General features: G+C 43.6%; 1 protein-coding gene across 17 annotated transcripts in view; it reads right to left on the bottom strand.

Annotated features, from left to right (window-relative positions):
• Positions 1–26,638, bottom strand: part of PARD3 (par-3 family cell polarity regulator) — a 919,963-nt gene that overhangs the window by 324,658 nt on the left and 568,667 nt on the right. For 15 of the 17 annotated variants that reach the window (XM_063922114.1, XM_063922109.1, XM_063922107.1 and 12 more), the window contains 3 exons: positions 21,584–21,776; positions 11,331–11,479; positions 1,519–1,563 (listed from right to left, as the gene is read on the bottom strand). In XM_063922114.1, coding sequence (XP_063778184.1) covers positions 1,519–1,563; positions 11,331–11,479; positions 21,584–21,776 — 387 coding nt within the window. The remainder of the gene's footprint in view (positions 1–1,518; positions 1,564–11,330; positions 11,480–21,583; positions 21,777–26,638) is intronic. The other 2 variants (XM_063922110.1, XM_063922117.1) reach the window with 1 other exon arrangement.

Genomic DNA, 26,638 nt, shown 5'->3' on the forward strand with positions numbered 1-26,638 from the left:
TAGGCTCCAGTGGGATATCAATTCTTCTTATACTAATTTCACCTAGAATAGATTATATTGTCTTTGTGGTGCCTCTCTCATGAAAAAAAAAAAAAAAAACACTATCATGTTTACATAATTTTTTGTTTTAGATTTAAGCAACAGACAAAGGGCATCACTTTGATCGAAGGGTCCTGACACCAGGACATGTATTTGCATCGTAAATACAGGGGACACAGTACACAACATGGGCAATATGATATCAAAGTAAAAAAACACTGTAGGTATGTTACTTTTAGAACATGTGTTGCATACACATTGAAGGCAGCCATTTTGTGGGCTAAACCAATATTCAGACAGTGCCTCATGGTCACTGCTGTCACTAGGGGGTTTATAAGAGGTGGTTTGCAGAATGCCTGGACCGGCACCCTGCAGCTTGTACTGCTACTGCAGAGCGGCTCGAAGCATTCAAGGGTCACATCACTACGTAGCTTGGTGGAGCATCGTAACGAAGCATCAGGCAGTGCTCTATTTGCTAGTGCCGGAAGCACTTTTCTGGCCTTGCCCATGATATGATATTCCTAGGGAATTATTAGGCTGAACATTGGTTCATCCACAGGAATGCCTGCTTCCACTGCAAGCAAGTGACAGATAACATTAAATGACAGTGTTCTAAAAATCAATGTCAGTTTTCAGATAACACTTAAGCTTACAACACCTATTGTATGCAATCATAGGGCCGATTAGCTGATAGGCCGATATTTGCATACTGTAGGTATGTATGCAGAAGCGGCATCTAAAACTCGCCTTCAAATACTACTGCAACAGTTGGATCAGGAGACTGGAATTTTTAGTCCTGCTTAAAAATGATGATTTGTGACATCCCAATTCCCTAGAAGGAAGCACAAACAGCTCAGTATGAACAGGGTACAACACTGATCAAATAATTGCCCCGAGGGTCAGGGCGTTTATCTGATCTGCAAAGTGTGTACTCTGCTCTGTGTGTAATCTTTTCTCAGAATGATGATACATGGATGACCCAAAGCTGTTATTATTTTACAGTTATGTCATTTATACCACACTTGCCTACTCTCCCAGAAAGTTTGAGAGACTCCAGTACTTTGGGGAGTTCTTTCAGAAGAGTAGATCACCCTCCTAGATCACACCTCTCCATGTAAAGACAGCAAAGTTTTAATGAAGCAAACTGCTTCATAAAGCCCCATCCTGACATGAAATCTTCTTTTTGCCGTGGCAGTGGGTGCAGTCATTACACACATTTTAACTGTTCACCTCATACCATGAGCCTCAGAGTACACAGACAGGTCTGTGGATATACTTCTAGAGCGAAATAAGCCAGATGCAGTTATATAGGTCAGCTCCCACAGTTGGTGTTAAACAAGGCAGTTCTGTAATGAGTACTCTTAATGGCGAGAGAGGCATGCTAGACCTCCAAAGGTCACACTGACATGCAAATTAAAGGGTACTTCAATCTTAATCTGTGTTGACCTGGGTTTCCATAGCAACAGCATAATCGCTTACCTGCATTGTGGTCAGCCATTGCACTGATCTTAGTCTCGTCAGCTACTGTTAAAAAGGTAAATGTAAGAAGGTTAGCCCCGTTAGTGCCCACATTCCACATGCAACAAACATACGATTGGAACATTAAGATGAAATGTCGCAGTTCATGCAGACTCTGTCCCCTGAGAGTCTTAATACTATATTGGAGAATTAAACTGTTTCATGCAATATGCGTTGGCTGCAAACCGCAGGCACTTATGTTATTACGTGTTAGCATCACTTAAGTCATCACAAAGAATTAAAGCTGTTAAATTATTTTTAAAAAAATGCTCATGCCACAAGCAGATGATGTAAGAGAATCAGCTCAAACAGAATTGTAATGATTGCATCTTGTCTGACTTTTACCAGTCATTCCAATTAATTGCTGTTGTATTAATCATTTTATTAAGGGAAAGTCTCTGAAGTGACAGCCTTTTCCTTATTATGTACAAATACTGGCCATGTACATGCCTGCAGAGATTAGATCTGGGATGCTGTAATTAGAATGTAACATGACAATGTCCTTTGCTAGAAGTGAGCAGCGTAAGGTGAAGGACTAGAGAGATGCGCAGCACAGTAACACACAGGCCCATGGCCCAAATGCGGCAATGCGATGGCTGGGGGATGGTGGGGGCAGAGCAGCAAGGCAATGGGTGCAGTTTATGGGTAGATGAGATCAGATCTAAAAAGAATTGTTCTGTATACGTGTCGTGTGCTCCCAGTCATTCCCCACAAACACTGGAAACAGATCAGACATCACATCTTTCAATTGTGTACAATAACATTGACAAATATGAGTCGCACTTATCATTTCTGATAAACATAAGGATTTATTTCAGGGTTTCCCAAACTCTGCCTTTACAGTCCAGGTTTTAAGGATATCCCTGCTTGAATCTTGATGGTTAAATCAAATTGACTGAGTTAATAATTAAGTCAGCTGTACTCAAGCATGGATATTCATAAACTCTGACTGTAATGACGGAGTTTGGGAAATGGATTTATTTAATAAATAATTTAAAACGTAGTAACCCATAGCAACCTCAACATATTTGCTTGTCACAGACGCCAGCAGCGTGTAGTCACTGCAACCTGAGGGTTTATTTGCTAAAATCAATTATCTGATAATTTACCCATAGGCTTTCAATGAGAAATACGTTTTCACCGCATGAAGCACCAGGTACTACAATAATGAAAACTTCTGATTACAGGGGGCGGGTGCTCAGATTCCCTTCTCATTGGCTCTCCAGGCTACAAGTATAGAGACCTCATTTACCAACCAGTGGGCTAAAATAATGTGAAACCTATATTGCTTTATTAAGGGAGGCACGAAAGAACTGGTTCATTTGGGAGTACATATAAAGCCTGGATACCAAAACTGTATGTAAATGGTACAAATTAATATGACAAAGGGGAAATAGGGTTATATGGAGTCCCAGCTGGGCACGGCTCAATATAAACAGGAAAATGTATGTTAGTAGGAGACTATGTAAGCAGTGTATGTGGTGGTGACCGCTGACCACACTTCAAAGAGAGAAAAACTAGCAAATACATGTGAAAAAGAAAATAAGATTTTACTTACCGGTAAATCTATTTCTCGTAGTCCGTAGTGGATGCTGGGGACTCCGTAAGGACCATGGGGAATAAACGGGCTCCGCAGGAGACAGGGCACTTTAAGAAAGAATTTGGATACTGGTGTGCTCTGGCTCCTCCCTCTATGTCCCTCCTCCAGACCTCAGTTAAAGAAACTGTGCCCGGAAGAGCTGACAGTACAAGGAAAGGATTTTGGAATCCAGGGCAAGACTCATACCAGTCACACCAATCACACCGTATAACTTGTGATAAACTCACCCAGTTAACAGTATGAACAACAACGGAGCATCAGATCAACCCTGATGCAACCAAACATAACCCTTATTTAAGCAATAACTATATACAAGTATTGCAGAAGAAGTCCGCACTTGGGACGGGCGCCCAGCATCCACTACGGACTACGAGAAATAGATTTACCGGTAAGTAAAATCTTATTTTCTCTAACGTCCTAGCGGATGCTGGGGACTCCGTAAGGACCATGGGGATTATACCAAAGCTCCCAAACGGGCGGGAGAGTGCGGATGACTCTGCAGCACCAAATGAGCAAACACAAGGTCCTCCTCAGCCAGGGTATCAAACTTGTAGAACTTTGCTAAAGTGTTTGAACCCGACCAAGTAGCTGCTCGGCAAAGCTGTAATGCCGAGACCCCTCGGGCAGCCGCACAAGAAGAGCCCACCTTCCTTGTGGAGTGGGCTTTTACTGATTTAGGAAGCGGCAATCCAGCCGCAGAATGAGCCTGCTGAATCGTGTTACAGATCCAGCGAGCAATAGTTTGCTTTGAAGCAGGAGCACCCAGCTTGTTGGATGCATACAGGATAAACCAGCGACTCCGTTTTCCTGACTCTAGCCGTTCTGGCTACATAAACCTTCAAAGCCCTGACCACATCTAGTAACTCGGAATCCTCCAAGTCACGAGTAGCCACAGGCACCACAATAGGTTGGTTCATATGAAAAGATGACACCACTTTTGGCAGAAATTGTGGACGGGTCCGCAATTCTGCCCTGTCCATATGGAAAACCAGATAGGGGCTTTTATGTGACAAAGCCGCTAATTCTGACACACGCCTAGCTGAAGCCAAGGCTAACAGCATGACCACCTTCCACGTGAGAAATTTTAACTCCACGGTTTTAAGTGGCTCAAACCAGTGTGACTTCAGGAAACTCAACACCACGTTAAGATTCCAAGGTGCCACTGGGGGCACAAAAGGGGGCTGAATATGCAGCACTCCCTTTACAAACGTCTGAACTTCAGGTAGAGAAGCCAGTTCTTTTTGAAAGAAAATGGATAGGGCCGAAATCTGGACCTTAATGGAACCCAATTTTAGGCCCAAAGTCACTCCCGACTGTAGGAAGTGAAGGAAACGGCCCAGCTGGAATTCCTCCGTAGGGGCATTCCTGGCCTCACACCAAGCAACATATTTTCGCCATATACGGTGATAATGTTTAGCCGTCACGTCCTTACTAGCCTTTATCAGCGTAGGAATAACCTCATCCGGAATGCCCTTTTCTGCTAGGATCCGGCGTTCAACCGCCATGCCGTCAAACGCAGCCGCGGTAAGTCTTGGGACAGACAGGGCCCCTGTTGCAACAAGTCCTGTCTTAGAGGTAGAGGCCATGGGTCCTCTGTGAGCATTTCTTGCAGCTCTAGATACCAAGTCCTTCTTGGCCAATCCGGAACAATGAGTATCGTTCTCACTCCTCTTTTTCATATGATTCTCAGCACCTTGGGTATGAGAGGAAGAGGAGGAAATACATATACCGACTGGAACACCCACGGTGTCACTAGTGCGTCTACAGCTATCGCCTGAGGGTCTTTTGACCTGGCGCAATACCTCTGTAGCTTTTTGTTGAGGCGGGATGCCATCATGTCTACCTGTGGCATTTCCCACCGACTTGCAATCTGCGTGAAGACTTCTTGATGAAGTCCCCACTCTCCCGGGTGGAGGTCGTGCCTGCTGAGGAAGTCTGCTTCCCAGTTGTCCACTCCCGGAATGAACACTGCTGACAGTGCACTTACGTGATTCTCCGCCCAGCGAAGAATTCTGGTGGCTTCCGCCATTGCCACCCTGCTCCTTGTGCCGCCTTGGTGGTTTACATGAGCCACTGCGGTGATGTTGTCTGACTGAATCAGCACCGGTCGGTCGCAAAGCAGGGTCTCAGCTTGTCGTAGGGCGTTGTATATTGCCCTTAGTTCCAGGATGTTGATGTGAAGACAAGTCTCCTGACTTGACCACAGACCTTGGAAATTTCTTCCCTGTGTGACTACTCCCCACCCTCGGAGGCTTGCGTCCGTGGTCACCAGGACCCAGTCCTGAATACCGAATCTGCAGCCCTCGAGAAGGTGAGCACTCTGCAGCCACCACAGGAGAGACAACCTGGTCCTGGGGGACAGGGTGATCAGTAGAGATGAGCGGGTTCGGATTTAACGCCAGAATTAACGCCAGTTCGGTTTTATCCGGATTTTTTCTACTGGCTATCCAAAACACGTGACATCCGTGAGCCAATAAGATGCCGTTTTGAGAACCGAGTAAATCCGAGTAAAACCGAGTAAAACCGAACCCGCTCATCTCTAGTGATCAGCCGATGCATCAGTAGATGTGATCCGGACCACTTGTCCAACAGATCCCACTGAAAACTCCTCGCATGGAACCTGCCGAAGGGAATGGCCTCGTATGATGCCACCATCTTTCCCAGGACTCGCGTGCAGTGATGCACCGACACCTGTTTTGGTTTTAATAGGTCTCTGACCAGCGTCATAAGCTCCTGAGCCTTCTCCATCGGGAGATAAACCCTCTCTTCTGGTCTGTGTCCAGAATCATGCCGTAGGAACCAACTGCGACTTTGGAATATTCAGAATCCAGCCGTGCTGTTGTAACACTTCCCGAGAGCGTGCTACGCTGATCAGCAACTGCTCTCTTGACCTCGCCTTTATGAGGAGATCGTCCAAGTATGGGATAATTGTGACTCCTTGCCGTCGCAGGAGCACCATCATTTCCGCCATTACCTTGGTAAATATTCTCGGTGCCGTGGAGAGAGACCAAACGGCAACGTCTGGAATTGGTAATGACAATCCTGTACAACAAATCTGAGGTACTCCTGATGAGGTGGATAAATGGGGACATGAAGGTAAGCATCCTTTATGTCCAGAGACACCATAAAATCCCCCTCCTCCAGGCTTGCGATGACCGCTCTGAGCGATTCCATCTTAAACTTGAACCTTTTCAGGTATATGTTCAGGGATTTTAAATTCAATATGGGTCTGACCGAACCGTCCGGCTTCGGTACCACAAACATGGTCGAATAGTAACCCCTTCCCTGCTGAAGGAGGGGAACCTTTACCACCACCTGCTGAAGATACAATTTGTGAATTGCATCTAACACTATTTTCCTCTCTAAGGGGAAAGCTGGCAGGGCCGATTTGAGGTAACGGTGAGGGGGCATCTCTTCGAATTCCAGCCTGTATCCCTGAGACACAATCTCTATAGCCCAGGGATCCACCTGGGAGTGAACCCACTTGTCATGCGGTAAATTTAGTGGAAGCCGGGGAGGACTTTTGTTCCTGGGAACTAGCTGTATTGTGCAGCTTTTTTCCTCTACCCCTGCCTCTGGCAAGAAAGGACGCACCTCGCACTTTCTTGCCTCTTTGTGAACGAAAGGACTGCATTTGGTAATACGGTGCTTTCTTAGGTTGTGAGGGAATATATGGCAAAAAAATTGACTTTCCAGCCGTAGCTGTGGAGACCAGGTGCGAGAGACCGTCCCCAAACAATTCCTCACCCTTGTAAGGTAAAACCTCCATGTGCCTTTTTGAGTCGGCATCGCCTGCCCATTGCCGAGTCCACAGGACCCTTCTGGCAGAAATCGACATTGCATTTATTCTAGAGCCCAGTAGGCTGTCTCTTTGGGCATCTCTCATATATAGGACAGCGTCTTTATATGCCCCAGGGTCAGTACTATAGTATCCTTGTCCAAGCACTACAGCACTACACATCCAGGCCGACGCAATTGCTGGCCTTAGTAGGGTACCTGAATGTGTATAAATGTACTTCAGGATACCCTACTGCTTTCTATCCGCAGCATCTTTTAGGGTGGCCGTATCCTGTGACGGCAGGGCTACCCTCTTGGATAAGCGTGTTAAAGCTTTGTCTACCCTAGGGGAGGATTCCCAGCGTAACCTGTCCGTTGGCGGGAAAGGATACGCCATAAGCATCCGTTTGGAAACCTGCAGTTTCCTATCTGGAGATTCCCAAGCCTTTTCACATAACTCATTTAACTCATGTGAAGGGGGAAAGGTCACCTCTTGCCTTTTTTCCCCATACATATAAACCCTCTTGTCAGGGACTGGGGTTTCCTCTGTGATGTGCAACACATCCTTCATTGCTATAATCATGTAACGGATGGCTTTAGCCATCTTAGGCTGTAACTTTGCATCATCTCCATCGACACTGGAGTCAGAATCCGTGTCGACATCTGTGTCAACAATTTGGGATAGTGGGCGCTTCTGAGACCCTGACGGCCTCTGCGACATAGGATCAGGCATGGGCTGAGACCCCGGCTGTCCTAAGGCTTCAGCTTTATCCAACCTTTTATGCAAGGAAGTAACATTATCATTTAAAACCTTCCACATATCCATCCAATCGTTTGCTCCCGCTCTGCTTCCCCATAGCCTTCCTCGTCAAACATGCCGACACAAGCGTACCGACACACCACACACACAGGGGATGCTCTTTTTGAAGACAGTTCCCTTACAAGGCCCTTTGGAGAGACAGAGAGAGAGTATGCCAGCACAAACCCCAGCGCTATATGTCCCAGGAGTCACACAGTAACTTAGTGTTAACCCAGTAGCTGCTGTACTATTGTTTTTGCGCCAAATTTATGTGCCCCCCCCTCTCTTTTTACCCTCTTCTACCGTGATTCTGCAGGGGAGAGCCTGGGGAGCTTCCTCTCAGCGGAGCTGTGGAGAGAAAATGGCGCTGGTGAATGCTGAGGAAGAAGCCCCGCCCCCTCAGCGGCGGGCTTCTGTCCCGCGTTTCTGTGTAAAATATGGCGGGGCTCATGCATATATACAGTGCCCAACTGTATATATGCCCACTTTTGCCAAGAGGTCTCTAATTGCTGCCCAGGGCGCCCCCCCCCCCCCTGCACCCTACAGTGACCGGAGTGTGTGGGTTTAGCGTGGGAGCAATGGCGCACAGCTGCAGTGCTGTGCGCTACCTCATATGAAGACTGGAGTCTTCTGATGCCGATTTCGAAGACTTCTTGCTTCTGACACCGGTTCCTATCTTCTGGCTCTGCGAGGGGGACGGCGGCGCGGCTCCGGGATCGGACGACCAAGTGTACGATCCCTCGGGAGCTAATGGTGTCCAGTAGCCTAAGAAGCAGGACCTATCTTCAGTGAGTAGGGCTGCTTCTCTCCCCTCAGTCCCACGTAGCAGAGAGTCTGTTGCCAGCAGATCTCTCTGAAAATAAAAAACCTAACAAAATACTTTCTTTTTAGCAAGCTCAGGAGAGCTCACTAAGTAGCACCCAGCTCGTCCGGGCACAGATTCAAATTGAGGTCTGGAGGAGGGACATAGAGGGAGGAGCCAGAGCACACCAGTATCCAAATTCTTTCTTAAAGTGCCCTGTCTCCTGCGGAGCCCGTCTATTCCCCATGGTCCTTACGGAGTCCCCAGCATCCACTAGGACGTTAGAGAAATAACCATTAAAACTGAATCTGTGTGGAGTGTGTATGTTCTATGTGCATTTTGTGGGTCTTCCAGGTACTCTGGTTTCCTCCCACACACTGATAGATTAATTAGATTCGGACAAATAAAAATGAATCCTGGTATGTATGTATGTATGTATGTATGTATGTGTGTGTGTGTATATACAGGTGGTAGGGAATTTAAAGTGTAAACTCCACAGTGGTCTGGACTGATGTGAATGGCCAAATATTCTCTGTAAAGCGCTGTGGAATGTGTGCGCACTATATATAGAGCAGTCAATGTATAAATAAAAAGGGGGCAATCACTTCACATGGCCATTTATATTAAAGAATGGTGGGTCATACTGTACCATAGATGAACTTTTTCACAGCACTAACTTCATCGTAATTTTTCTTTTTGTTTTAATCTGCATACATAAATTACTTTTCAGTACCATTTCTCTTATTTTAATCCCTCGAAGAGCGTTCTATAATCTAAGGCATTAAAGAAGTAATGACATGTATTTGTCAGTTTTGATCATTTTGGTTATGACCATTATGGTTATTATAGACACCAGTGCTAAGGTTCTCTGGGCGATGCCCAGCATAATTGTATCCAACCACACTATTGATTGCCCTCATTATTACAGATAAAAATCTACATTGTGATCCCTTTAATCTTATTATCCCAGTGAAATAATACCTAGCTCTCCACTGGCTGGCAAAGTCACATTGCTATCCTAAGTACTCTGGCACAGACAGTCAATTAAACTAATAGCTGCGGAGATTAAATCTAAAAGTAAACACTTGCTTTCAGTAGTATGGAGTGGAATGACAGAAGTATGCCCAGTTTCCGAGTATGTAACACTTAATATTTTGAAATCTGCTGCGTAAACGGTCACTAACTGGCATGTGCGCTCGCTGAACGCACCATTAACACATCCAGGAGCAGGATATCGCAATACTATTTCACTGGAGCCTTACAGCTAAACACAATTCATTTACATTGGGATTTTCTTATATTTTCAAATATTATATTTCAATGGTAAATAAAGAATAGGGGGTCAATAAAAGGACAGCTATGGACTAAGAAAATATGGGCGATTTTGCTGTTTCCAACATGTAAAACACGAAATAAAATATAAATCAGTGTAATTACATAGATCCTGCCTCAATTATATGAAAATTAAGGATAAACTACATGGCGTTGATAATTTTATTAAATCTGGGCCGACTATATTTTTTTATTTCTGAAATAGCACAGTTGAGTGTGTGTGCAACTCATGGCATTTGACTTTGGGTGGAACGATAGTACTTGTAAGCTGGCACCAGTTAGACTTAATAGATGACCACATGCGCCCGCTGAGTGTGCAACCTACATAACATTACGCATACATACTGCCCCTGCACAATGTGAGACCCAGTGATATAAGCAGTGGATTTACAGGCTAGACTATACTGAATCTTGGTCAAGATAACAAGATGGCTACCATGTACAGGAGATTGGTAAGCTACCATCTGCTGTGTGGAAAATGTAGCACACAGTCTAAGATCCCCAAGGGACAGAATTTCTGTGAAAATATTATAATAATGAGATGCTAGTCTGATATTCTGCAGCTTGTGTTTCAGATAGCAATGCCATGAGCCAGATCATCACAGTGAGAGAGGGTGACCTTTGAATAAGTCCCAGTAACTGCTTATCAGAAGGCACAGCAGACGTCGCACACTCGGCTACAGCTTGCACAACTGCTGTGTCTGTTTGTCTGGCACAGGCTGCCAGATCAGAAATAAAATTATATTTACAGAATTAATTTACTCGCAGAGTGTAGCGTTGAGCTGCTTTATCTATGAACTTGTCAAGGAGGATAAATCCCTATGTTATGCTGATAATCATATCTTACACTGTACATACTAAATGAAACTTCCACCCATCAGACTTCAGGGTGGCAGCACCTTGTAAACCCGTTTAATAAGGGGCATTAAAATTCCAGATACCAGACACGACTGCCTACAGATATAATGCACAAATACACGCAGTGATGATGGAAATATTACAATGGAGGAATTTTAATTAGGACTTTTAGGAATAAGCTCTCAAAGTTCCTTTAACAGCTGACATTACTGAAAAAAATATTCAGCTGCTCCCCTGGTGAGGAGGTGTACACACTCCAAGACGGATGGAGCAATCCGGTACTGGATACATAATAAACTTATGACAATGTGATAATATTGATAAATACAGATGGAGCGTGCGGCGTGCCTAGCTGCTCCTGCGCCTCGGCCCACCGTTGAGCTTACAGAGACGCTCCCATTAACTTTGAATGGGGCGCGTGCGCATCTACGATGCACTCGCATCCCATTCATTCCTGGCAGTGCATCTCGCCGGGCGCACCTTGTTGCAGATGGAGCCACGATTAGCGTGGCTCCATCAGTTTCACCAAAAGCACTATACACTATTAATCCTGTGAAAATAAACATTGATCTCATAATACATTATGTGATACGCAAATTTGTTACCTAAATCCATGCTCTTTGATTTCCGCGTTTTAACAAAGTCCATTTGACTGGCATCTCCAAATTGCTTCGTGCGTTTCTCCGACATGCTCTGGCGCCCAAACCCTTCTCTCTGGAAGGCAAGGGATGGGTCTACGTCTGGGCTCAGCGTGCTGAAGGAGAACAACAAATATACAAATAGTATTACAACACATATACTGTATATACCCATTCAAGTAACCAACATGGGAAGAAGTACTGGCCACACACACAAGTCTTTGGCCCAAAATATTCTGCTAGCATGCGGCTGGAGTCAAAGATGATACAACAACTAACACATCCATGTGATGGGCTTCCATTTCCAGCTTCCACGTATGCTTGTCCAACATGCACCTCCTCATAGACCAGAGAGATAAGATCCTGCAGACCCTGTTCTTCCCATATGTTTATAATTTCTGCTGTATTTGTGTCATATAAAAAAACCTATACATACAAAGACCATGTAAGTTCTTGTAGTTGTATTTTGCACGTTTCATGTATCTAAAGGGCCAGTTTATTAGTTATCGCAAACCATCCAAACAAACAGCAATTTTCGTTGTTTATTGTGATGGGCAGACAAATTCTCAGCAATTTATCAAGTGGGGCAGCTTTTACCAATAGCAAAAGTCCAGACCATGATGTGGCCTGCAGTGTGACGTGGAGCGCATTAGTATTTATCTACCTTTTATTAGTGCATAGGTCTAGTGGTGTGTGCCTGCTCTGAGGCAGAAGGGGAAACCAAGGAGCTGTATACCCACGGGGGAGGAATCTGAAAAGATTCTCTCTCACCATACAGTCTCTGATAAACGCCACCTGAAAATAAATAAATCCTTTTGGAGCTTGATAAAACATCGCTGTTCACAGAATAAATATATGGGAACTGCAGTGTGCTACGTAAAGCCGTTAATATGCGTCGGAAACTGCAACATATGAGAGCTCTTTGTATGTTTTTCACAAGAACATAAATGCTTCTAGATGCAGTAAAAGTTTTATAACACATAAAAATAGGATTTTAAATTACCTACCGGTAAATCCTTTTCTCATAATCCGTAGCGGATACTGGGGTCCACTAGGAGCCTTGGGCACTTTAAGAAATCAATAGTGTGCATTGGTTCCTCCCTCTATGCCCCTCCTACCAGACTCAGTCTAGAAACTGTGCCCGAGGAGACGGACATATCCTGAGGAAGGATGTAACAAAACAGTGGTGAGATTCGAACCAGTACACACAAGAGGAAAGTCATGCTAACCAACTTGAACATGAACAGCTGAACCAACTTAACAAAGTTGGTTAACAAACTTAACAAAGTTACTTAACAAAGTAACAGTGCAGGAAGAATCGAAGCACCGGGCAGGCGCCCAGTATCCTCTACGGACTACGAGAAAGGGATTTACCGGTAGGTAATTAAAATCCTATTTTCTCTTACGTCCTAGAGCAGGCATTCCCAACCACAGTCCTCAAGGCACACTAACAGTGCAGGATTTAGTGATATCCAGGCTGCAGCACAGGTGACTTAATTAGTTCCTCAGTTATTTTGATTTAACCTTCTGTGCTGCAGCCTGGATATCACTAAAACCAGCACTGTTGGTGTGCCTTGAGGACCGTGGTTGGGAATGCCTGTCCTAGAGGATACTGGGGTTCACATTAGTACCATGGGGATGTACCAAAGCTCCCAAACCGGGTAGGAGAGTGCTGAGGTTCCTGCATAACTGATTGACCAAACTGAAGGTCCTCAGAGGCCAAAGTATCTAACTTGTAGAACTTAGCAAGCGTGTTCACACCCACCCAAGTAGCTGATCGGCAGAGTTGTAAAGCCCCACCGGCCTAGTAGAGTGAGCTTGTACTTTAGGAACCGTCAATCCTGCCGATGAATAAGCATGCTGGATAGTAAGCCTGATCCAGCGAGCAATAGACTGCTTTGAAGCAGGACAGCCAATTTTCTTGGGATCATAGAGAACAAACAGCAAGTCAGATTTCCTGTGACGAACTGTCCGTTTTACGTAGATCTAAAGCCCTCACAACATCCAAGGACTTTGAGGTAGCAGAGGTGTCAGTAAGCACCGGAACCACAATAGGTTGGTTGATATGAAACACAGACGCCACCTTTGGAAGAAATTGCTGACGAGTTCTGAGTTCAGCTCTGTCTTCATGAAAAATCAAATAGAGCTTTGTGAGACAATGCCCCCAGTTCGGACACACGCCTTGCAGAAGCGAAGGCCAATAGTGTAACGGTCTTCCACGTAAGAAACTTTACGTCAACCTCCTGTAAAGGCTCAAACCAATTCAATTGTAGGAACTGCAACACCACGTTCAGATCCCAATGTGCCGTGGGAGGCACAAAGGGCAGTTGGATGTGCAGAACCCCCGTCAAGAACGTCTGAACCTCAGGGAGGGAAGCCAATTGTTTCTGGAAGAAAATGGATAAGGCCGAAATCTGGACCTTCAAGGAGCACAAATGTAGGTCCACACCCACACCCGACTGTTGTAAAAGGAGAAAACATCCCAGTTGAAATTCCACTGCAGGATATTTCCTGTTTTCACACCAGGAGACATATTTTTTCCAAATACGGTGGTAATGTTTAGACGTTACCCCTTTCCTGGCTTGGATCAGGGTTGAAATAACCTTGTTCGGAATGCCTTTACGGGCTAAAATCTGAAGTTCAACTTCCACGCCGTCAAAGGTAGCCGCGGTAAGTCTTGATAGAGGAATGGCCACTATTGTAGAAGATCCTCTCGAAGAGGTAGAGGCCACGGGTCCAGTAGGAGCATCTCCAGTAGATCCACGTACCAGGCCCTTCTTGGCCAGTCCGGAGCAATGAGAATTGCTTGAACCTTTTCCCTTTTTATTCTTTTGAGAATACTTGGGATCAGTGGAAGAGGTGGAAACACGTAAACCATTTGGCAGACCCATGGAGTCACCAGAGCGTCCACCGCCACTGCTTGCGGGTCCCTCGACCTGGAACAATACTGCTTTAGCTACTTGTTGAGACGAGAGGCCATCATGTCTATTTGTGGAATTCCCCACCGATGTGTTATGGACTCGAACACCTGCGGGTGAAGGCCCCACTGTCCCGGGTGGAGGTCGTGTCTGCTGAGGAAGTCCACTTACAAATTGTGTACTCCCGGAATGAAGATTGCCGACAGCGCCACCCCGTGTCTTTCTGCCCAGAGGAGAATTCTTGCTACCTCTGACATTGCTACCCTGCTCTTCGTTCCGCCCTGTCGGTTTATGTACGTTACTGCCATCACATTGTCCGACTGAACCTGAATGGCGTGATTGTGAAGAAGATGCGATGCTATTAGAAGGGCATTGTATATGGCCTTAGTTCCACAATGTTGATCGGAAGAATGGTTTCCTGACTTGACCATATTCCTTGGAACGGTTACCACTGAAGAGAAATCCTGGCTTTTGGTGACAGACGTATCTTCTGGTGCATGTGAAGATTCGATACGGACCATTTGTCCAGCAAATCCAGCTGGAAGGGCCTCGCATGAAACCTTCCGTACTGCAGAGCCTCGTAAAGAAGCATCCATCTTCCCCAGAAGGCGAATGCATATATGCACCGATATTCGGGCTGGTTTTAGGACATCCAGCACCATCGACTGGATTACCAATGCCTTTTCCAACGGAAGGAATACCTTCTGTTCCTCCCTATCCAGTATCATCCCCAGAAACGGAAGCCTCCGTGTTGGTTCCAAGTGGGATTTTGGTAGGTTCAGAATCCATCCGTGATCCTGAAGTAGTTGGGTTGAGAGAGCAATGCTGTCCAACAATCTCTCCCTGAAGGGCGCTTTTATCAGCAGGTCGTCCAGGTACGGTATTATGTTCACTCCCTGCTTGCGGAGGAGTAACATCATCTCTGCCATTACCTTGGTGAATACCCTCGGTGCCGTGGAGAGGCCAAATGGCAGGGCCTGAAACTGGTATTGACAGTCCTGTAGTGCAAACTTTAGAAAAGCCTGATGAGGCGGCCAAATCGGAATATGAAGGTACGCATCCTTGATATTTAGAGACACCAGGAATTCCCCATCCTCCAGACCTGAGATCACTGTTCTTAGAGACTTCATCTTGAACTTGAACACCCTTAAATACGGGTTCAGTGATTTGAGTTTTAGAATGGGCCTTACCGAACTGTCCAGTTTCAGTACCACAAACAGGTTGGAGTAATAACCATTGGTTTGTAGCTGAAGTGGAACAGGGACAATGAAGTCATACTTGCTTCCGGAGAAGCTGGTAATCCTGATTTGAAGAATCTGGGAGTTGGGAGTTCCTGAAACTCCAATCTGTATCCCTGGGTGATAAGGTCTGTGACCCAGGGATCCTGGCAAGATGTTGCCCAAACGTGACTGAAATAACGTAACCGAGCTCCCACCTGCCTGTCTACCAGGCAGTGTGGACCACGGGCATGCTGAAGACTTTGAGGAAGCAGACCCGGAGGTATGTTCCTGAGAACCTGCAGCTGCTGGTTTTCTGGGGTTACCTCTATTACCTTTGAAGGCTGTAGAAGAACCTTTGGATTTGCCAATGAATTTTGCTGTCCGAAAGGACTGCAGAGTTGGAGCACAGTAGGTTTTCCTAGCTGGGGGTGCTGCAGAAGGAAGTTACGTAGACTTACCTGCCGTAGCCCTCGATATCCACTTATCCAGTTCATCACCAAAAAGGGCCTCACCTGTGAATGGTAGGTTTTTCACGCCTTTTCTGGAATCCGCATACGCAGTCCACTGGCGTAGCCACAAGCGCCTGCATGCTGACACTGCCATGGCAGTGGTGCGTGCGTTGAGAAAACCAATTTCCTTTATGGCCTCCACCATAAAGTTAGCAGAGTCTTGAATATGCTGCAGGAGTAAGACTATCTCCCCACTGGATAAGGTATCCAATCTGTCAATTAGGTTACCTGACCAGTTTACAATGGCTTTAGTGATCCATGCGCAAGCAATAGTGGGTCTCTGGGCCACCCAAGCAGCAGTGTATAAAGATTTGAGAGTGTTCTCAATCTTGCGGTCAGCTGTGTCCTTTAAGGATGATGCCCCAGGAACAGGTAAGACTATCTTACGTGACAAACTAGATACCGATGCGTCCACCATCGGCGGGTTTTCCCATTTCTTTCTATCTTCCAGAGGAAAGGGAAAGGATGTAATTAATCTTTTAGGGATCTGAAATTTTTTGTCAGGGTTAGCCCAAGTTTCTTCAAACAGGGCATTCAATTCCTTTGATGCAGGAAAATTAACTGAGGATTTATTTTTTTACATTAAAATAAGATTCCTCCTCTACCTCTGCCGTCTTGTCAGGAATGTGCAGGACATTTCTGATAGCCTCTATCAGGGCCTGTATTCCTTGTGATAGGATAGCACCCCCCCCAACCCCCATACTCGCATCCACTTCACCCTCCTCTGGATCAAATGTATCATCATCAGTATCATCCTGCATGAGCTGGGCCAGAGTACGCTTTTGTGGGCGTTTGAGACGCTGGTATGGGAACTGAATCTCTATTCATCAGGTCATCCATAGACTGTCTTAAGAATTGCGTCTCTTTCTCATTATGGGATAATTTAGTAGAAATATTAGATATCATCCCATTAATGGAAGCTAACCATGGGGGTTCTGCCCCATTAGCCTGAGAATGAGCACTATCCTGAGTACAGGGTAGTGAGTCTCCATGGGAGGAAAGACACTCAGCTGTGCAGGAAACACAGTCCCTGGACATGGTAACGTGAAGGGACACACCCACACACAGAAGGTGAAAACAGTTTAACCCACACAGAGCCCTCGGGGAGACACAGAAATTGGGGCTAGCCACACACAGCACCCTTGTAGCCAAGTAAATTTAGCTGGGTCGCCACACTAAGTCCCTTAATAGGGCTTAGTATACTACAACACTCCCCCCTCCCCCTTCTATGACCCCCTGGTACCGCTGAGGAGACGTGGAGTCTTTGTGGAGGAGCTGCGCTTCCCTGTGATTCCTGTCAGTGTAAGCTGCAGAGGGAAAATGGCGCTGGTGAGCTGCTGGATCCGCTCATAGTGAAGCCCCTCCCCCTTAATGGCGCTCGGCGTCCCGCTTTTTTTTTAAACTGGCCTGAGGTAATTTTTATGCCCAACAGAGGATTAAAACCCTTGTTAGTTATGGTAGCCAGTCTGGGTATGCATTGGTGGCTCAGCGTGCTCCTCACAGCGGGACACACGTCTGTGTATGTCCTCTGAGCCCCCTGGAGTGCCGCCTGCACTCAGAGCTGCGATCCTACCCTTGTGCCGCCATTCCCGTCGGCGACCCACTAACCGGGATGTCGGCACTGTACTCACCACTCTTCTATCTTCTGGCTCTGTTAGGGGTGGAGGCGTGCTGCTGGAGGGTACGCTCGCCGTGGTGGGGCTTGCAAATTACTCCCTCAGGAGTTCAGTGTCCTGTGAGCGGAGAAACAGGACCATTAACTCTTTAAGAAGTTGGGCCGTTCTACCCCCTAAGTCCCACGAAGCAGGCAGGCTGGTGCAAATTAGACCTGCTTGAAAACAACAAACAGAAAATAAATGCAGAAAACTCTTCAGGAGCTTCCCTAAGCATGAACGGCTCCTCCGGGCACATTTTCTAAACTGAGTCTGGTAGGAGGGGCATAGAGGGAGGAGCCAGTGCACACTATTGATTTCTTAAAGTGCCCAAGGATCCTAGTGGACCCGTCTATACCCCATGGTACCAATGTGGACCCCAGTATCCTCTAGGATGTATGAGAAATATTGAAAACTAAATGATGAAATACCATAGACCCCTATAATTACTCTACTTAAAAAAAAAAAAAAAAAGTATATGATTTATTATCACCATCTTCAGACACAGTTAAAAAGATGGACTATCATGACTCTGGCAAATAAGCAGTTTTCACTACCAGCAATAGCAGTGCTTTCATGGAAAACAGGGGAAAAGCCCCACTGCCGTGAATGAATACACAATAGAGGTGTCGGCGTTTAAATGGTATGTGCTGTCATACTGCTAGAGAAACCAAATTACCTTAATACAGGACCAGGTAGTTATTTACTTTCACATCTTCCACTTTTATTGTATACCTGATTATTAATTTTTAAACTAGACTGTAAATTTAATTATCCAGTTAAGAAGCGGGTGGGGGGATTCAGTAATGCACAATCTTTAATATATATTGTTGCTAATAGTTGCTGTACGACTTGCTCTGACAGTGCAAAAAGCTGTGACGTACAGAGCAAACATCTCTAAGTCTCCTGAAAGTCACCTTGCTCATCTTATTACTGAGCACTGTCATTAAGCTACACCCCACCAGCACATTCATCCCTCTTACTTACAATTATTCAAATATTCATCCGATTTCTGCAGAGACACATCTCATCCCCAAGACAGATTTGGGCAGAGACTAGACACCCGGTGACCCTGCATATTATTAACATTCCTGGTATTAATCCCTTCTTATTACACACTTTGTTTTCATAATATTTTCATGCAGGATTAGGGAGATAATGTCACGCTGGACAGCATACATTTCCCTTTGTGATTCAGAACAGCTGCCAGGCTTGTTTGTATAACCCTCGCTTTGTCCATAGTGAATGCACCAACACTGCCTCTGAGCAATAGGTTGAACAGAACATGTCTCTTCTCTCTGTTTGCCCGTCACACCCGCTGGCTGCAGGAAATGGAACCAATCACTCTGTTTTGCAGGTTTTTATATTTAATACATGTTTATTTTAACCTATTTAAGGACTACTATCTATGGATGAATGTTACATTTTTAAACGCCCCATTTATCTCCAAAATAGTTGCAACATAAGCAAATGAACTGAAAATGACATTTCATGAGACACGTTTACACCCCATAATTAGAGGCTGTTTGCATGGACTAATTTGAACCACCCAAGTTTTAAGTCAATATAATTAATAGTTGCGGTACATGTTATGCAGACCTAGGAAATACTAACGGATTACGCTGCCCACACCAGAAAATTCATCTTTGGACGGCGTTCCATAAATGGAAGAGAAATCCAGCGTAATACTTACCTGAGGGTCCTGCATTCCACCTGATTTATGTCTCTAGTTAGCAGCATGTGGTCAATCAACTACATGCAAAACCCCACTTTCGTGGGAGTAGGGGAAACATGACAAGATAGGATATTGGTGCTTAATATTTCATTTATGCAATATTACACCAAACTGAACTTCCAATTTTCTGTTAAAATTAACTTTTAACAGATAAACCTTAGATAAAAGCCCAATGTACATTGTTTCTATTAATGTGCATAACGTTCAAGAGATCATCAGCAAAATCATTCCCCTGCCTATGAGCACTGGCTCCAGTCATTATAATTAGGAACAAACCAAGAAACTTAAGGTGAGGGAAGTCCAGGGAGCTGAAACGTGTAACATGTGCAGAAGGGGAATGCGAAGGGGCAGCACAGATTCTTCTGGATGAATATTTAGTACCTGGCCAGCATTTTATAATGGAAAAGTAGCACAACCAGATGACAGTTTATACGATAGAGCAGGGCTACGTGCCCAAATATGGATACTGGGGACACGCCGCCCCACATACACTGACATTTCTCCCTGTTCAGCACATGTCCAATACATGTTTCCTTCCTGCACTGGCATCAGTGCTGCATCCCCAAAAGGGTGAAGAAGTGGTAGATTAGAGGATGATAAAACAGTGTATGTCTATCCATGACAAATACACTGTAAGATCTATGATGCACGTCTGCAGGTAAATGCACAATCTGCTGGCTGTGCTGATCACTAGTTATGGTGGATTACAGGCTGTGTGAATGGACTATGATGTGTATTAGGCTTCAGAAGGAAACAAATGACTCCTGACCATGAGGGTTACATGTGAATAGGTTCTCTATGTATGGTGCAGTCACATAAGAAATAGTAAGGTGGCATGGTTCATTCCCAGCACTTATTTTCTGAACCAAGCCATAAATGTCATCCTACATGAGAATACGGCAAGCTGCGGCTCTGTACTTGTTGAACCACGTTGCCCAGCATGCCCATTTAGCAGGCACCAAGGTCTATAGCCAAATCTCTTGAGACTGATAAGTCAGATCCTGTACGGACTTCTATAACACAGGCTACCAGGAGAACACAGTAGGTATTAGGGCTATCAGGGTGAGACTCTACTGCACACAAATCATCATTAGGAAAGTGAAAGGATAACTTCCAGAAAAACAAATCTCAGGATGAAGATACGGTTTCTTATTCACAAACAAAACCCCACACTGATAAGAAGAGCACAAGGCGAATGTTGCTAAGAATAAGCTGCATCTACAAGTTAATATTGAAGATGAGTTGTGATATTTAATGGGGAAAACCCCTGTTCAGCTAAACTACAGAGATGATGCATCATCTCCTCTGCCAACATACGTACTAACTTATATTTCAGTATTGATATTTACTACAAGCACCCAATTTTATACCATTTGAACTACATAATAGAGACAGCAGTACAGGAATAAAATATAAAGTACTAATTTAAAAAGGGCACAAACGTAACTGCAAGATTACTGGCAATTTGTTAAAATGCTTGACGTTGGTGTAGCCAGTCTGCCACCTGGCATGCTTGGATGTGTAGTGCTGCTTGGAATAGCCGAAAGCAGCAACACAGAGAAAGTCCACTGTCATCTTGCTGATGTACTGAAAGGAGACTCCGGAGAGGTCCAGCTGCAGAAGCTGCATAGGATTCTTAGTGCTTGTGTTCATTATCACCCACCACAGCCTCAGGTGGTGATTCCACAGAGGTTTATTTTGCCTATCGAAGTACATAATTAATGACTTGCAAACTAACGCGCAATTCCTCAATTATACAGGGAGAACTATAGTCTTCAGACTGTCTAATTATTATCAAACTCATGTTGACGATTATCTCTTTGGGAATCATTAAGCTTTGATAGCTGTGCAACCCTGAAACGTGAGGTTTGCAGATATTAGCTACTGTATGCATGTATTAGCTGGTGTTAATACTGCAACACTACAACCTCTATCATCCATCGCTACTGGAGCAACCCTGGGGGCTGGGGGCTGTTGTTCTAGCAGTACCTTATGTGGCACACAAAAATGAACCTAGATTATATTACAATTACTCTGGTAAAATGTATCACAGTCTGTATGGGTAATTATGTACTAACACTAACTTTTTAGCAGACAGGAATACCATTGCTGATGCCCAATAGTACAGTAGGTCTGTGACTGCATGATGGATAACAGGCACGCTGTCTGCGGAAGCCAAACATTACCTCTCTGTAGATTCACTGGTTACAGTTTTTGACCAGGCTCCAGCAGAGTCTGTTATGCATCCCACGTCATCATGAGAGCTGGAAGACGATTGGTCGGAGAGCTGGGAAGGAAGCGCTGGGGCTCTGTCATCTTCAATAATCACAGTGTCATCTTGAGGCATGTTCACTGTTGGGGAAAGCTGATGATATTTACCTGCACAAAGCAGACACAGCATTAAGTAACAGACACAAAGCACTTCTAGCAGGCAGCTTCCTCTTTCTGCCTAAGCACTGTCTACATGTATATTGTTACACACACAGAAAGGAAAAATGCAGGTTTGTATTCATTCAGACTGTGAAAGCTGAACGATCTCTTCTTGTTGGCAAGGGAGTATATCATCTAGCATATATAAAGCAGGCTATAGCAAACTAATGCTATCAACTTGTTGTGGAACTACAAATATCAGCAAACACAAAAGGCATGGCAGCAGTTTGTTTAAATGGTAGAACAGGTGGAAACAATCTGAGGCTCCTCAGCTGTTGAGAACTGCAAGTCTAAGCTTCCCAGAGTACCAGTGCGATGTCGGGGCTTGCTGGAACTTGTAGTTCCTAAACTGTTAAGAGAGCTGCAGATTTTACCTCCTCCATGCTAGGCGCTGGCTCTAACTAAGAAGATCAGTACAGGTGGCACCACAGGTAAGTTCCATACAAGAAGATGTGCAGTATAACCTATAACAGACTAAGGGGTCTATTTACTAAGCCTTGGATGGAGATTAAGTGGATGGAGATAAAGTACCAGCCAATCGGCTTCTAACTGCCATTTTTCAAACCCAGCCTGTGACATGTTAGTTAGGAGCTGATTGGCTGGTACTTTATCTCCGTTGACTATCTCCATCCAGGCTTACTAAATAGACCCCTAATAGTAATGAAGGAGAAACTAATAACAGGATTGTGTAATGTTCCTCTTCTCCTAGAGGAGAAAATATTGCAACATTGTCACTGTGGTTTTCCATTTAAATAGCTGGTCAACAAACATCTTCTATTCTTGCTTGTGCTCAGAATTCCTTTTCTAGTGCTATTTTCTGTGCTATTTATTTTGATTGCTGCATTACATTTGTATACCCCCCTTGACACTCCAAAGTAATGTACCTGAGTCATCTTTTAACAGAGAAAGGAAATCCAGTGCACACTAATGGCAAGGTTACATAAAAACAAGCTTTGCTAAAATAAACTGTTACTAATTGATCTGGATCTTGAGAAACAGAAGTGATCAGTGGCCCCTAGGGTTATCATTAAAAGTAAAGTTTGGCCCTGTGCCCGGAGACATAAAAACCTAGCCCTGAAATCTCATTGTGTTAACAATGTGGGTTTGAAAATTTCAGTGTGTAAATGGGCATTTATCAAGTCTCCTACATTCATACACACAGGGATAAGCTAGCGTGGACACATTTATGGTGAAAATGAGAAAATATTGTATTGCTTTATTCTGTAACACTAACGTGGGCTTTGGGACTCATACTTGCAGTCATTGTGTATGGTTTTAATTCCATTTACACATACTGCATTGTAACCCTCCAGAGGATAAGCACATATAATATATTCTGTTTCATTTTTTATCTCTTTTCTCCCAATTTTCATTCTTTCCCTGGATCAGTCCTGTCACAGCAATGAAGTCTGAGGATAGTCCAACTCAGTGGCAGCAACAAGAAGCCTGTGGAACACATGCAGCCCTTGTGTACAGAGCATCTCCATTCAGTGCTCCTAACATCTATATCATAGGGTGAGCAGATCTCATCTACAGTAGATCTCTGTAGTGAGTTATACTGTGAATGAACGGGGGAGGTCTTCCTACCATCAGTCACGGACAAGTCAACTACCTGAAAACCAGGGTGTGAAAAAAATAATGATTTTTTTTTTAAATAAATAAAAACAGATTATTATTTTTAAATCTGAATTTTTTTAACTTACATTTTTTTACTTATATTAAATTTTTATAAAAATGATCAAGTAAACAAATAAATCAAGTAAGAGCAATAATACAAAGTTCTTTTAAAATACTGTAACTTTTATATATTTAATGTAAATGACTTGCCAGTGTCACAATAAATTATGGCATGGCACAGCAAACTACACACAAATCACACAAACTGCAAAAGGAAAGAAACAGCCATGATGTTAAAAGTTACAATAGTTGGCAATTGCCTTGCCTGATTTGTAAATCTGAATAAGCCTACACGTTGGGTTTATTAAACGCCTTAAAAAGAAACCCAAGTTTTGCAGTTTTGTCAGTAGCCAAGCGGTTTCTCCGTTCTGACTGCAGCAAACCAAATGTGGGAAATAATCTTTCTACTGAAGCTGATGACGCTGCATCTTTTAGCAATTCCTCTACTGCTACTACGGTATTTTCATTACCAGCTACAGTATCTGAACCAATGTGCATTTTCCACCAATGCCACTGTTGATACAACATCGTGGTCAAACAAGAGGTCATTAAACGGGGTTGTTTTTGCTTGGAACTTGACCAGTGTTGGTAGAAAGATATTTGAATATGGATATTTTAAATCATGCAATTTAAATCGATAATTAAAACAATAAATCATGTGATTTAAATCATCATTTAAAATCAAGTTGATTTAAATCAGCACACCCTGCTGAAAACTGTAATTGGTGCTCTGATCTCATATGATCTAATGTTTTTACACAGAAGGTATACTAAAAAACCTACTGTGTGGCCTATGAAGCATCACATGAAGCCCACTACATACACAGCAATAGAAAAACAATAGCTAGAAGCTGTGACCCACAAGGAGGCGATGCACTCAGAATACAGGTTGCAATTTAACTGAAATTAAATATTTCTAACAATTGAACAGTACTCTTATAACCGGGGACCTGTAATTGTGCACCATATATACCAGGGTGAGGAGGGTGAAGCACACAATTACCAACCCTGATGGGAATACGGAATGACTTGCACTGTCGGCATAATTGTCAACTACAGTACACTTAATGCAGTCAAATAACCAATACTCAATTACAACTGGATCCCACGATTACAGATTAATTATAACACACATTATTTAACTACACGAGTTGCAGAGCTCAGAGAGCACATTTTAAAGAGTGTTCTGTATACATTTTTTATTTTTACATATTACCAAAGAAACACCATAAAAATCCAAACAGATCAGCCACATATAACAGGGATGACCTTTATATAGCTACAATAAGTGGGGGATTTATCATACCATCTTAAAAACAGAAGATAACCATAGCAACCAATCAGATTCTAGCTACCATTTATCTAGTACAATCTAGAACATGATAAGCTAGAATTTGATTGGTTACTATGGGCAATTCACCACTTGCCCTCTTTAGAAAGTTTGCTAGTTTCCCTCTAAATCATGTAATGCTGAGCAAAAAATGGCACTCTGGCAGGATACAAGAACTTATTACCAATAAAAAATAACTGAATCAGATAATGTCAACAATACTGTCAAAATCTAAACTGGCATGGAATGTTTACCAACATAACGTCCTGCTTACTTGAAAACATAAAGGGCAACTTATGAGAACGCCACAAAAAATAATTATTTTTCTTAATTACAATGTTAATGAGCTCATTAGAAACATTGGAATTTAAATGATCTAATAGCTCTGCTTACATCTTTGTATTCAAGGAAAAAATAATAATTTGCCCATGGAAAAAAAAGCATTTTTAATGTCAGGAGCAATTTTAATCAAACAGCTCATTGTGTTTTAAATTTGAAAATCCTTACAAACTAATCCCATGATGAGCGAGTCGGTAAATCCAGTTTCTCCTGTGGCAAGACAAGTCTTTATTAACTGGGTCTGTTAAGGGAAAGCTGGATTGCTGCAGAGCAAGCGCTAATAACATCATTGGCCACAGGGGACTATGTGAGCAGCATGGTGCTGCATGTTAACAAAGGATGCAGAAAATTATCTATACACTTTCAGAGCTAATGCCCTGAAAAATAGAAAACCCAAGCAAGCCATGGATAACACTCAAATGACTTATTCTCCAGCCTCACATTTCCACATACACCAGTACTTCTCCCTTGTAAAATGTATACTAGAGGCAAATGAGAAAATTTGGATAATTAAATGCAATATATAAACTTGCACATGTTCACGTAAAGTTCTAAGGTCACACTCTTCTAATGTTTGCAAGGCAGTACGAAATGATGATTAAAGGGGGAATTCAATTAGCTGCAGTAATTTATCCTGGGCTAATTGGACACCCCCGGGGCTATCCAATTAACCCCGAAGCACGGCCACAAGCAGCACTTATCTGGGATTTTTTTTTTTTTTTCGGGACCTCAGCAGGGTCCAGAAAAAAATAAAAATCCCTGATTAGCCCGTTTTCACGAATCAGGCAGTGAAAACACATCGTCCAATTAACTTATCATGGATTTTATATGTTTTTGCCCGCTAAAAATATATATTTAACAGACACAGATAATGGGCTCTAACCCGAAGCAAAAAAAAAAAAAAAAAGATAGAAAAAAAGCCCCGTTTTCTGCACCCGTTAAATTAATGGGCCTAATTGAATTCCCCCTAAATGTTTTCACACTTCCTGCTTTGCACGCGAGTTTATCTATTCAAATTGAGAGAGAGTTTGGCAGATTTATTGATAATCCCCAGCACAGATCACTGAGAACACAGTGCTCACAATACAGGAAGGGGGAGGAAAGGTTATGTCTATTTAGTTATTACCGTGTAAATTCACTGTACTTACTTTGTCAACTAGTACAGTAAATGTCACAGGTGCTTCTGGGATTAGTGAACGAATACCTTGGTGTAATAGAGGATTACCTTTGTCACCAAACACATTTTTTTTCCCATCTCCTACCACCAATTATTCTTATCCCTTTCCTTTACTGGTACCACCTCCAGGGATGTGACACTAACATTGGGCTGTTTTAACCTTTGACTCATTCGTAACCCTAATTTACATACTTCTCATGTAATTAATGTTGCTACTTATATAATCTCTTCACATTCACAAATGTGGCTTTTCAAATGTCATAAAGAAATTATATATATATATATATA

This window comes from Pseudophryne corroboree, chromosome 5 (genome assembly GCF_028390025.1).
Source record: "Pseudophryne corroboree isolate aPseCor3 chromosome 5, aPseCor3.hap2, whole genome shotgun sequence".
In the NCBI taxonomy this organism is placed as follows: Eukaryota; Metazoa; Chordata; class Amphibia; order Anura; family Myobatrachidae; genus Pseudophryne; species Pseudophryne corroboree.